Genomic DNA, 11,938 nt, shown 5'->3' on the forward strand with positions numbered 1-11,938 from the left:
TGGCACCTTAGCCGCTTGAGCCACAGGCGCCAAGCCAGGATACCCACTATTACCGCTACTTTTCAACATAGTGCTAGAAGTTTTAGTCATGCAATCAAATAAAAGAAAGATATTAAGGGTATCCAAATGGAGCAGAATGGGTCAAACTATCACTCTTTGTAGATGTTATGATCCTATACTTAGAAAATACCAAGCCATCAACCATGAGACCTTGAAATGACCAAGAAATACAGCAACATTTCAGGTTATAAAAATCAATGTACACAAATCAGTAGCCTTCATATATGCTAACAACAGTCAAGCTAAGAATCAGATCAAAGATATTATACCCTTCACAGTAGCATCATACAAAATTAAATACCTTGGAATATATCTAACAAAAAATGTGAAGGATCTCCACAGAGAATTATAAAGCACTGAGGAAAATAGCAGAGGATGTTAACAGATAGAAGTACATATGCTCATGGCTTGGAAGAATTAATATTGGGTTTTGGGTTTTTGGGGGGGTTGTTTTTTGTTTTTTTGAGACAGAGTCTCGCTTTGTCACCCTCAGTATTGTGCTCTGGCATCATAGCTCACAGCAACCTCAACTCTTGGGCTCAAGCGATTATCTTGCCTCAAGCTTCCTGAGTAGCTGGGAGTATTGGCACCTGCCACAATGCCTGGCTGTTTTTTTAGGGACAGGGTCTCATTCTTGCTCAGGCTTGTCTTAAACCCGTGAGCTCAGGTGTCCACCTGTCTCGGCCTCCCAAAGTGCTAGGATTACAGGCGTGAGCCACCGTGCCCAGTGTATACTACCCAAAGAAATCTATAGATTTACTACAATCCCCATTAAAATGCCAGTCTTACTTTGAAGATCTTAAAAGGAATTCTACATTTTGTATGGAACCAGAAAAAAACCTTGATTAGCCAATGTGATTCTATGAAATAAGAATAAATCAGGAGGCATCACTGTGCCAGACTTCAGGTTATACTACAAGTCTATAGTGATTAAATCAGCATGGTATTAACACAAAAATAGAGACATAGATCTCTGGAACAGAAGAGAGAATCTGGAGATGAAACCAGTCTCATATAGCCATCTAATTTTTAATAAAGCAGACAGAAGTATTCACTAAGGGAAAAAAATCTCTATTTGATAAATAAATCTCTATTTGAAAAACCATCTCTATTTAATCTGCTGAAAAAAGTAGTATTCCATGGTATATGTATACCAGTTTATTAATCCACTCATGTATTGATGGGCACTTGGGTTAACCACATGTAAGCAAATGAAACTGGAGTCACACCAGTTAAAAGTTAACTCCTAATAGGGTGGCACCCGTGGCTCAAAGGAGTAGGGCACCTGCCCCATATACGGGAGGTGGCGGGTTCAAACCCAGCCCCAGCCAAAAACTGCAAAAAATAAATGAATAAATAAAAGTTAACTCCTAATACATAAAAGATCTAAATCTAATACACAGGGCAGCACCTGTGGCTCAAAGGAGTAGGGCACTGGCCCCATACACCAGAGATGGTGGGTTCAAACCCAGCTCCGGCCAAAAACTGCACAAATAAAATAAATAAATAAAAACATTTTAAAAAAAAATAAATCTAATACACAAAAAAATAAAAACTCTAGAAGATAGTGTGGGGAAAACTCTTGATCTTACCAGACTAGGGAAAGATTTTATGAAAAGACCCCACTAGCAATTGCAGCAGCAACAAAAACAAATAAATAGAACTTGATAAAGTTAGGAAGTTTTTGGACAGCCAAGGACACAATCCACAAAGCAAAAAGACAACTTTCAAAATGAGAGATATTTGTCTGCTAAGAATCTACAATGAACTCAAGTGTATCAACAATGAGAGAGCAAACAACCCCATTAAAAACTGAGCAAAACACATGAAAAAGTGCTCAGCATCCCTAATTATCAGAGACATGCAAATCAATACCACTTTGAGATATCACCTAACCCCACCCAGTGAGAATGGCTCACATCACAAAGTCCCAAAGCAACAGTTACTGGTGTGGGTGTAGAGAGAAGGGAATATTCATGCACTGTTGGTGGGACTGCAAACTGGTATAGTCTCTATGGGAAGAAGTGTGGAGCTCAAGTGCCTAAGGCGCCAGCCACATACACCAGAGCTGGCGAGTTTGAATCCAGCCTAGGCCTGCCAAACAACAATGACAACTACAACCAAAAACTAACCGGGCGTTGTGGCGGGCACCTGTAGTTCCAGCTACTTAGGAGGCTGAGGCAAGAGACTTGCTTAAGCCCAGGAGTTAGAGGTTGCTGTGAGCTATGATGCCACAGCACTCTACCCTGGGTGACAACTTGAGGCTCTGTCTCAAAAAAAAAGTTTTGGTGATGGATGGTAGTGAGGATTATAAAAGAAGGTGAGTATACTTAATGCTATTGATCTCTACACTCAAAAAAAAAGAAAGAAAGAAGTGTGGAGATTCCTCAAAGAACTAAAAGTAGACCTACCATTTGACCCTTCAATCCCCTAGGCATTTCCCCAAACAAAGAGAAGACATTTTAGGGACATTTGCAGTGGAATGAATGTTCATAGCTGCTCAGTTCACAATCGCAAAATGTGCAAAAACCCAAGTGCCCATCAACACATGAATGGATTAATAAACTGGTATACCTATACCATGGAATACTACTCATCCCTAAAAAAAGATGGAAACTTTGCATCCTTTGTGACAACCCTGATGGATTTAGAAAACATTCTCCTAAGTAAAGTATCACAAAACAAGTATCACATGTACTCACTGCCAGTTTGAAACTAGGAGACTTAACAATCACAGACCCAAAGCAGAGAAAATCTTAATTAAATTCAAGAAGGGGAGAAAGGGGTCTAATAACGTCCCACCCTAAGGGTACAATGTAAGGATATATGGTACATTCCCTGGGTGTAGGACACAACTAAAACTGAATTTTACCTGTCATTTGTAAATTATGTAATGCCAAGTAAAGTAACTTTATTTTTTTTCTTTTCTTTTTTTTTTTTTTTTTTGAGACAGGGTCTCACTTTGTCACCCTCAGTAGAGTGTTATGGCATCATAGCTCACAGCAACCTCAAACTCTTGGGCTCCAGCAATCCTCTTGCCTCAGCCTCCTGAGTAGCTGGGACTACAAGCTCCAGCCACAACACCTGGCTATTTTTAGAGATGGGCCTCACTCTTGCTCAGGCTAGTTTCAAACTCCTGAGCTCATGCAATAAACCCACCTCAGCCTCCCAGAGTGCTGGGATTACAGGTGTGAGCCACCGCACCTGGCTATACCTTCATATTAGTCAGAAAAATTCTTTAATGGGAACAAAATAACCTTCCATAAAACTGGAGAACACTCAGCAAACCTTCATATAAACTACAGACTTTAGTTAATAATGTATTGGTTCATCATATGTACCACACTAATAAGGTACATTTGGCCCTCCATATTCATGGGTTCTGTATCTGTGGATTCAACCAACCATGGATTGAAAATATTTGGGACAAAGAAATTCTACAAGATTCTCAAAAGTATCCAGTTTTTTGTGCTCGCTTTGGCAGCACATATACTAAAATTGGAACAATAGAAGATTAGTATGACCCCTGCACAAGGAAGACACACAAATTCATGAAGCGTTCCATATTTTTAGGGTAATTAGTGGGACCACGCCTATGGTTCATCTTATAAGGGTACATGTGAATCTTTCTAAATGTAGAGTATAAATGTCTTAACACAATAACTAAGAAAATAACATGAAGGCTATGTTGACCCGTTTGATGAAAGTATTTCAGATTGTGTATAGAACTAGCCAACTGTACCCCATGACTGCGCTAATTTACACAGCTATGATTTAATAGAAAAAAAAGTATTTAATTTTTCTACCACCCACATACTCCCCCACTCTATTTATTTGGGGCAGGAAAGAGATTGGTGGATTACTTATAATTATCCTAACAATTTTAAAAGAGAAAAACAGATATGAATTCACCTGACAATATAATTATCTATTTTAGGTTACAAAAAATAAATAATGTAGTTTGTCCAACATTGGATCAGAAAGGGTTAATTTGCCAGGCATTGACTACTATGTTGAATCCGTTTGAATGAAGTGATGGGTAGGTATTGTATTAGGTATTATAAGAAACGTAGAGACAATTTCAAGTATACAAGAGGATGTGGTAGGTTATATGCAAATACTATATCATTTTATATAAGGAACTTGAGCATCCTCAGATTTTGGTATCCAGCAAGTGTCTTGGGATCAAATCTCCCCTAGATACTGAGAGATGACTTTAGATGACTTTCTTAATTATCGATTCATCAAATGTACCACATTAATGTAAGATGTTAATAATAGGGGATTCTCATTACTATCTGCTTAATTTTCTATAAACCTAAAACCTCTAAAGACATAGTCTATTGATTTTTTTTAAAAATTTTTTGAGACAGAGTCCTGCTCTGTTCCCATGACTGGAGTGTAGTGGCACAATCACAGCTCACTGCAGCCTCCAACTCCTGGGCTCAAGTGATCCTCCTCCCTCAGTCTCCTAAAGTGCTAAAATTATAGGAGTGAGCCACTGCTCCTGGCTCTTAAAAATTATTTTTAAGGCTCGGTGCCTGTGGCTCAAGCAGCTAAGGCACCAGCCATATACACCTGAGCTGGTAGGTCCAAATCCAGCCCAGGCCCACCAAACAACAATGACAGCTGCAACCAAAAAATAGCCGGGCAATGTGGTGGGTGCCTGTAATCTCAGCTACTAGGGAGGCGGAGTCAAGAGAATTGCTTGAGCCCAGGAGTTGGGGGTTGCTGTGAGCTGTGATGTCACAGCACTCTACCCAGGGCGACAGCTTGAGGCTCTATCTCAAAAATATATATATATTTTTAAAAGATGATAGAATAAATAAAATCTATTCCATAATCCTGGCACCCAAAACTAACTATTAGAAAGATGGTGGTATAAATATTCCTGGATATTTTCTTTTTTGGTTTTGGTTTTTGGTTTTTTTGTTTGTTTGTTTGTTTGTTTGTTTTTGAGACTCACATAAAGTCTCACTATGTCACCTTGGGTAGAGTATAGTGATGTCATCTTAGCTCACCGAAACCTCAAACTTCTGAGCTCAAGCAATCCTGCCAAGTAGCTGGGACTATAGGTACCTGCCACAACTCCTGACTAACTTTTTCTGTTTTTAGTAGAGACAGAGATCTTGCTGTTGCTTAAACTGATGTTGAACTCCTAACCTTAAGCAGGCCTCCCAGAGTGCTAGGATTACAGGCATGAGCCACTATGCCCTGCCCACCCTGGATATTTTCTGTTCATAAATATGCACACATATACACTGTACACACACTCTTTATCTTCTTTTATAATAAAAATAAAGTCATAGAATTTTTTTTTTTTTGAGACAAAGTCTCACTATGTTGCCCTCAGTAGGGTACCATGGTGTCATAGCTCACAGTAACCTCAAATTCTTGGGCTTAAGCAATTCTCTTGCCTCCCCCTCCCAAGTAGCTGGGACTGCAGGCACCTGCCACAACACCTGGCTATTTTTGTTGTTGTTGTTATTGTTGTTGTTGTTGCAGTTGTCATTGTTACTTAGCTGGCCCAGGCCGGGTTTGAACCCACCAGCCTCGGTGCATGTGGCTGGCGCCATAACCACCATGTTACAGGTGCTGAGCCAAAGTCATAGAATATTAACTATACACAAATTGTTTATAATTCTCACGACAACCCTGAAAGTTATGCTTTCCATTTTATAGATAAAGTAAATGAGCTGTTAAATGGCTAAACCAAAGTTGGTCCCCATTATATTTTGCTCAAACCCTGTAACCATGCCTCACCACTTTGACTTTATCACCACTTTGACTTTATCAAGTTACAAAGCAAAACATAAAGCCTGCTTTTAATTCCATACTTATTTCACATATTTACCCTTCGTAAGACATACTAATCTTTCATTATCTATACTGCCTTCATGCAGCAGCCTTCACTCCATGTGATGATGTATTCCTCGAATCATTACCTGTTGTGTAAGAAGTGATGGCCTAGGTCTTTTTACTCCAGGGAGTTGTAGTGAGAGGCTAACAATGCAACTTGCATGCTTTTTTGGTAGTAAGGTAGCTTTCTGCCTCCTATATAAGCAGCTCTCAGAATTCAAGTATTCTGGAAGATTATTTCTGGTACCTGAAGGTATGGAAGGTAAAGGGTAGATGACAAAGATGAAAAGGTGGAGAGAAGTGCATTCATATGGGGACCTAGGGAAGGAAGGAACTTCAGATGGATTCAGTTGAGATATTTTGACCACTCAGAAGGGATAGTTGTATTCAGAAGCATTCAGTGAATTAATGGCAGCCAGTTCAAGCAGTGCCTGTTGTGATTAGATCACTGTTTAGGGAAACTTTAAAGTTGATCTTGTCCCTGCCCCTTCTCTTGGTGCCTATAGGAGACACTCTGAGACTCCGAACAATTCTGGAAGCAATACAGAAGCACATTCATTCTTCCTCCCTTATCTTCAAACTGGCCCAAGATGCATTCAAGATTGCTACTCCCATGGACAGTAGTACTGACAGCACCCTGCTCAATGTGGCCCTGGAGCTTGGGTTACAGGTATGGAGGAAGCGTAGCAGTTTCCACGTTTCTGGCCTAATGATAATTGGCAAAAGATAAGATCTCTGGGGTACTGGGTATAGACCAAGTCTGGTCCTTTCTTTGTCCCTAAAACATAAGTTCTAGGCTAGGCAAAAGGTAAGGACTTCATACACTAGGCTCCATTTTTAAGTTAAGGCCAGAAACTTTGGGCTCCCATTTTCTCTTCACTTCCCCATTTCTCTATGTCATACAAGGTATGATAATAAGGACACTGTTGTAGGTCATAAAAGAAGTCTCCTATCTGATTGATGGAAGGAGTGGGTAAGAAATTAAACTTGTCGGCTCGGCACCTGTGGCTCAATCGGCTAAGGCGCCAGCCACATACACCTAAGCTGGCGGGTTCGAATCCCCAGCCCGGGCCCGCCAAACAACAATGATGGCTGCAACCAAAAAATGGCCGGCGCTGTGGCGGGCGCCTGTGGTCCCAGCTACTTGGGAGGCGGAGGCAGGAGACTCGCTTGAGCCCAGGAGTTGGAGGTTGCTGTGAGCTGTGAGGCCATAGCACTCTACCCAGGGGGATAGCTTGAGGCTCCGTCTCAAAAAAAAAAAAAAAAAAAAAGAAATTAAACTTGTCTATACTTATGAGGGGAGAGACCACTGTTCAAAGCAACAAAATGTATTTGTTGCATAAATGAATGGCAAGGGGAAAGGAGAACATAGCAGTTAGAATTAGCCCACTGAAAAAACCTCTTTTATGCCTAGGTGATGCGGATGACCTTATCAACCCTTAACTGGAGACGCCGAGAGATGGTACGATGGTTGGTCACCTGTGCTACAGAAGTGGGTGAGTCTCCCAACTCCCTTTGCCCCTAGAGGAAAGGAGTTTCTAGGCCCTACTCTTAGGACAGGACAGTGAATCCTTAGAGCTTGCATATTTTGATTCCTGATCAAAGATCAGGAGGATGATCCTTATCTAAGGATCCTAAGAAAGGATGAGGCTGCTGGTAGGAAAAGATGGCCTCTATTCAACCAGCCCAAGCTCTGCCCTCACTGCTTGAACCACATCCTAATGTCAGCAGCACTTTGACCCTCTGATCAGAGACATGTCTGAGAGAATGAATTTTCAGCCACCAATACTCAAGTGTTCCCTTGGGAGGTAGTGGGCCTGGTGGGTTGGTCCCTATCTATACTTGTAAGAAATCCCAGATAACTTGAAGGCTCAGGACTCTTTTTTTTTTTTTTTTTTTTAGTAAAGACAGGAAGTCATTCTTGCTCAGGCTGGCCTCCCAGAGTGCTAGGATTACAGGCATGAGCCACCACACCTGGCCTCAGGACCCTTTCTAGAGCCCAGAGCCCCAGCACAGGACTCTAAGACTCTACCTTAGAGGCCCCACTTCAGGTAGAAACCCCTGGCAGCTCTACAATCCTGCCTCAGGGCAGGCAAATCATAAGCTCTGCTGCCATCCTTGTGGGGAGCTAAAAGCACCTGCAATGACCTTCAATCCTCTGACCTGTGGAATGAAGGAATAGGAAGGAAACCCAAATAGTGTCTGGCCATCTGGGATGCTCCCCTTGCCCTGGTTTGCCTCAGATCACCTCAAGGCTACTGAGGAGGAGGGAGAACTCAACCCTACAGGCCAAGTTCACTCCCAAGTGCTAACCTGGGCAGACCTGGGTCAGGACCCAGATGTCCACGGCTGAGCTCAGGCTCTCTCTGACAGGTGTGCGGGCCCTGGTGAGCATCTTGCAGAGCTGGTACACACTCTTCACCCCCACTGAGGCTACTAGTATTGTAGCTGCCACTGCAGTATCCCACACCACTATCCTGCGGCTCAGCCTTGACTATCCACAGCGGGAGGAACTGGCTAGCTGTGCTCGCACTCTGGCCCTGCAGTGTGCTATGAAAGATCCACAGAGCTGTGCTCTGTCTGCCCTCACACTCTGTGAGAAAGACCACATTGCCTTTGAGGCAGCCTACCAGATTGCTATTGACGCTGCTTCTGGTGGCATGACCCATTCACAGCTGTTCACCATTGCCCGCTACATGGAGCTCCGCGGCTACCCGCTACGTGCCTTCAAGCTGGCCTCGCTGGCCATGAGCCATCTTAACCTGGCCTACAACCAGGACACCCACCCAGCCATCAATGATGTGCTCTGGGCATGTGCCCTTAGCCACTCTCTGGGCAAGAATGAGCTGGCAGCCCTTATCCCGCTGGTGGTGAAGAGTGTACACTGTGCCACAGTGCTTTCAGATATCCTTCGACGCTGCACTGTGACTGCACCTGGCCTAGCTGGCATCCCAGGCCGCCGCAGCTCTGGAAAGCTCATGTCCACAGACAAAGCTCCATTGCGCCAGCTGCTGGATGCCACTATTAATGCCTATATCAACACCACACACTCACGCCTGACACATATTAGCCCCCGCCACTATGGAGAATTCATTGAGTTTCTGAGCAAGGCTCGAGAGACCTTTCTGCTGCCCCAGGATGGCCACCTGCAATTTGCCCAATTCATCGACAACCTCAAACAGATCTACAAAGGCAAGAAAAAGCTAATGCTGCTGGTGCGAGAACGCTTTGGCTGAGAAAGCAGACTGTTCACTGTCAGGGCAGCCTGGACTCCCAAGTACCGTCAGTTCAAGCCAAGGACATTAAAACACTTGTACACCCTGAGAGTACTCTGAGCACGTATGGCTGAGGCCAAAGGACCACAAAGCTAACGATGGAGAGAGTCTAGCTCTAGCCAATATGCTTACCATGGCAAGCTTCTCACTATGGCCCACTGTTTCTAGAGGAGCTGGGCCCTGCAGGTTGATCAGATACAACATGCCACCTCACGCCTCTGTAATCCTGTGGTTCTGGGCATTGGCCCTCTCTCCCTTGGCAAACACTGAACACTGTTCTGTCTCAGGGATTGCTTAACCAGAGAAACAGAAGCATTTATGGCACTGTAAATACTATAGTATATGTGTTGCCAATTATTGTAAAGTTATAACTATTTATAATTATGGTTCTGATTGGATGGACCCTTGAAGTAGCTGTGGGTGTGGGAGGATATGCTTGTTTTCTGGAGGAGACTCACAACCATTTCTCAGGTTTCCTTGCAGAGTGTATGCTGTTGGCAGCAGAAGAGTGGGGATGTGGCAAGGAGAAATGTGACCAGTTACAATAAATCCCAAGTCTAGACTTTGCAAAAACCCCAGCATCTGTAGCCCCATGGTGGGTGAGGGGCAGAGGACAGGCCTGGACTTAGACTTTTTCCTCACAAAGCTATGAGGACACTGAAGCTCCTGCCTCACTTTTTAGGAGCCTGCTAAGCACCTGAGAAATAAGTGCAGGGCAAAGATGAAGGTCTAGGAACCTGCTGAGCTCAGAATATTCACCTGTTCTGGTCACCTTTGTGTTAGGGAATATCTGGTTTCATCTCTAATTATGTATGTGTGTGTACATCTGTACATGTGTCTAAATACACGTGTCTACGTGCATAGATATAGCGGTGCCTGCCTGCCTGCATGTACACATACATATTTATGTATATCTGTGTCGGTTCTATGTCTGTATATGTGTAAATACATGTGTGCTGGACTGTGGGTTTCTGTGTGAGAGTATACATGTTTGCGTACATGTGAGAATGCTTATCTGGAAGTACACTCGTGTTTATGCATGTTCAGTGTGTATGTGTATCTGAATACATGAATACATGTGTATGAATGTTTCTGTCTGTATGTCTGCTAGCCATGTATCTGTATGTCTTTATGTGTGACTGAGTGTATTTCTACAGGTAGGTGTGTCTGTGTATTCGTGTTTGAGGAGCTGCATGAATGTGTCCCGTCTCTTTTTGCCAGATCTCTCTTCCCCATTTCTTAGTAGCTAAACATTTGTCCCCATCTCTGTGCCTCCTCTCTTCACCAAACAAGCTTCTAAGCACCAGTTTCCCTCTACCCTGAGATTGGCTACGTTGGCTCCACAGTTCTCTTCGGAGCACATACTTGCTTTCTTCCCTTGGCTTTCTACCTCAAACTTTTCTGCTTGTTTGGAGGCTGGGGCTGGTAGGCATTTGGCCTTTCCTTTCCTAATTTCTAGTCCTGGTAGTCAACCCTAGGGTTCCTGCTGCCTTCCTGACCCCCTTATAAGCTTAGCCAGGAATAGGTATAGGAGGTAGCACCGGCATTTAAAAGTCAGTTGGATACCAGTGTCTTGGTGGTGTTTACTGTTTAATGTCTTAGTTCCCAAGTTGAGGGTGGGGTTTGATAGGGAAGCAGTGGTATACCTGAAGTGTGAACTAAGGACCTCACCATCTGCTTTATTTTCCTTTCTTTGACAACTGTTTATGTCACCTTTTTTATTCCAAACTGACCAATAAGTTGTATTTGCTGTTTGTGGATACTAATGTCCTACTGTCCAGCCAAGGGCCCCTATAACATCTCAGCCCAACAGGTTGGTAAAAAAGAGAAGCCACTCCTATTTCTGTATCACAACTCCCCCTTTTTTAGCAAGTGTGTGAACTCACAGTGCTTTTCTATGAATAAATCATGGATCACAGAAAAAAAATCATTTTTCTAAAAGCAGACATTGTGTTCTCTAAGTAAGTGAAGGCCTTCTCTCCTTTCCACATTGCCCTACCTTGGGCCTAAAACACAGTGGGTGCCTCGTGATTCATAGAGATGCAGAATGACAGATAAAGAATTTCCTGTCATGCCAGACCCCTCTCCAGAGCTCACAGACACCCCAGAGCCTTGTTTTTGGAAGCAGGTACTACCATGATTGGCAGAAACACCAGTCCAAAGAAAATTAGAAGATGTACTCAGAAAAGAGTATAGAGCAACTCCAAGTGCCAGAGGGCTTTTTCGTTTCAGAGGCTTTCTCACTTTGGTGATGGACTAATCTAAGCTTCTAATCCTAAGGAACTCAGCTCTGAGCATTCATGTACTCTTCATCCTTTGGTGTCAAAAGCTTATGGTCCCTTAGCTTCACCCTGCTCACCTATACTCCATCTTCCTCCCATGCCTCTCTGAAGTGTTCTAACCACTTCTGTGCCCCTCTTTGATCTATACGCCCCTTCCTCCCCAGACAGAGCCCTAGCAATTTGGCCTTTGTATGCTATGAGGACACCACTCTTTTTGCTACAGATGTTACACCCCCAATTTCTAGGAAGTGCTACTCTATTCCAACTTGGATAGCTGAGAGGAAGGTGGTGGTTAGAACCCTGACATTAAGTGCTGTAGTACATAAATTCACTGTTACCTGACCTGTGATTTGTAGAGGAGAGGATATAGAAAGAGGCCCCAGGGAAGAAGCAAAGGCTAAGAAGGAACTAAGGATAAGGGGCTCGGCGCCTATAGCTCAACCGGCTAAGGCGCCAGCCACG

The 11,938-nt window shown here is 43.3% G+C and overlaps 1 protein-coding gene and 1 non-coding gene across 2 annotated transcripts in view; both read left to right on the forward strand.

Annotated features, from left to right (window-relative positions):
- The window catches only part of ZSWIM5 (zinc finger SWIM-type containing 5), a 184,305-nt gene extending 173,170 nt beyond the window's left edge, over positions 1-11,135 (forward strand). Inside the window, exons 12-14 of the mRNA XM_012812324.1 lie at positions 6,426-6,589; positions 7,334-7,415; positions 8,293-11,135. Coding sequence (XP_012667778.1) covers positions 6,426-6,589; positions 7,334-7,415; positions 8,293-9,155 — 1,109 coding nt within the window. The 3' untranslated portion in view covers positions 9,156-11,135. The remainder of the gene's footprint in view (positions 1-6,425; positions 6,590-7,333; positions 7,416-8,292) is intronic.
- Positions 3,529-3,631, forward strand: LOC111721916. The gene has a single exon (XR_002770903.1). It is a non-coding gene; the product is annotated as a U6 spliceosomal RNA (small nuclear RNA).
- Positions 11,136-11,938: the final 803 nt, after the last annotated feature.

This window comes from Otolemur garnettii, unplaced genomic scaffold (assembly GCF_000181295.1).
Source record: "Otolemur garnettii isolate 467f Iridium unplaced genomic scaffold, OtoGar3 scaffold00202, whole genome shotgun sequence".
NCBI lineage: Eukaryota > Metazoa > Chordata > Mammalia > Primates > Galagidae > Otolemur > Otolemur garnettii.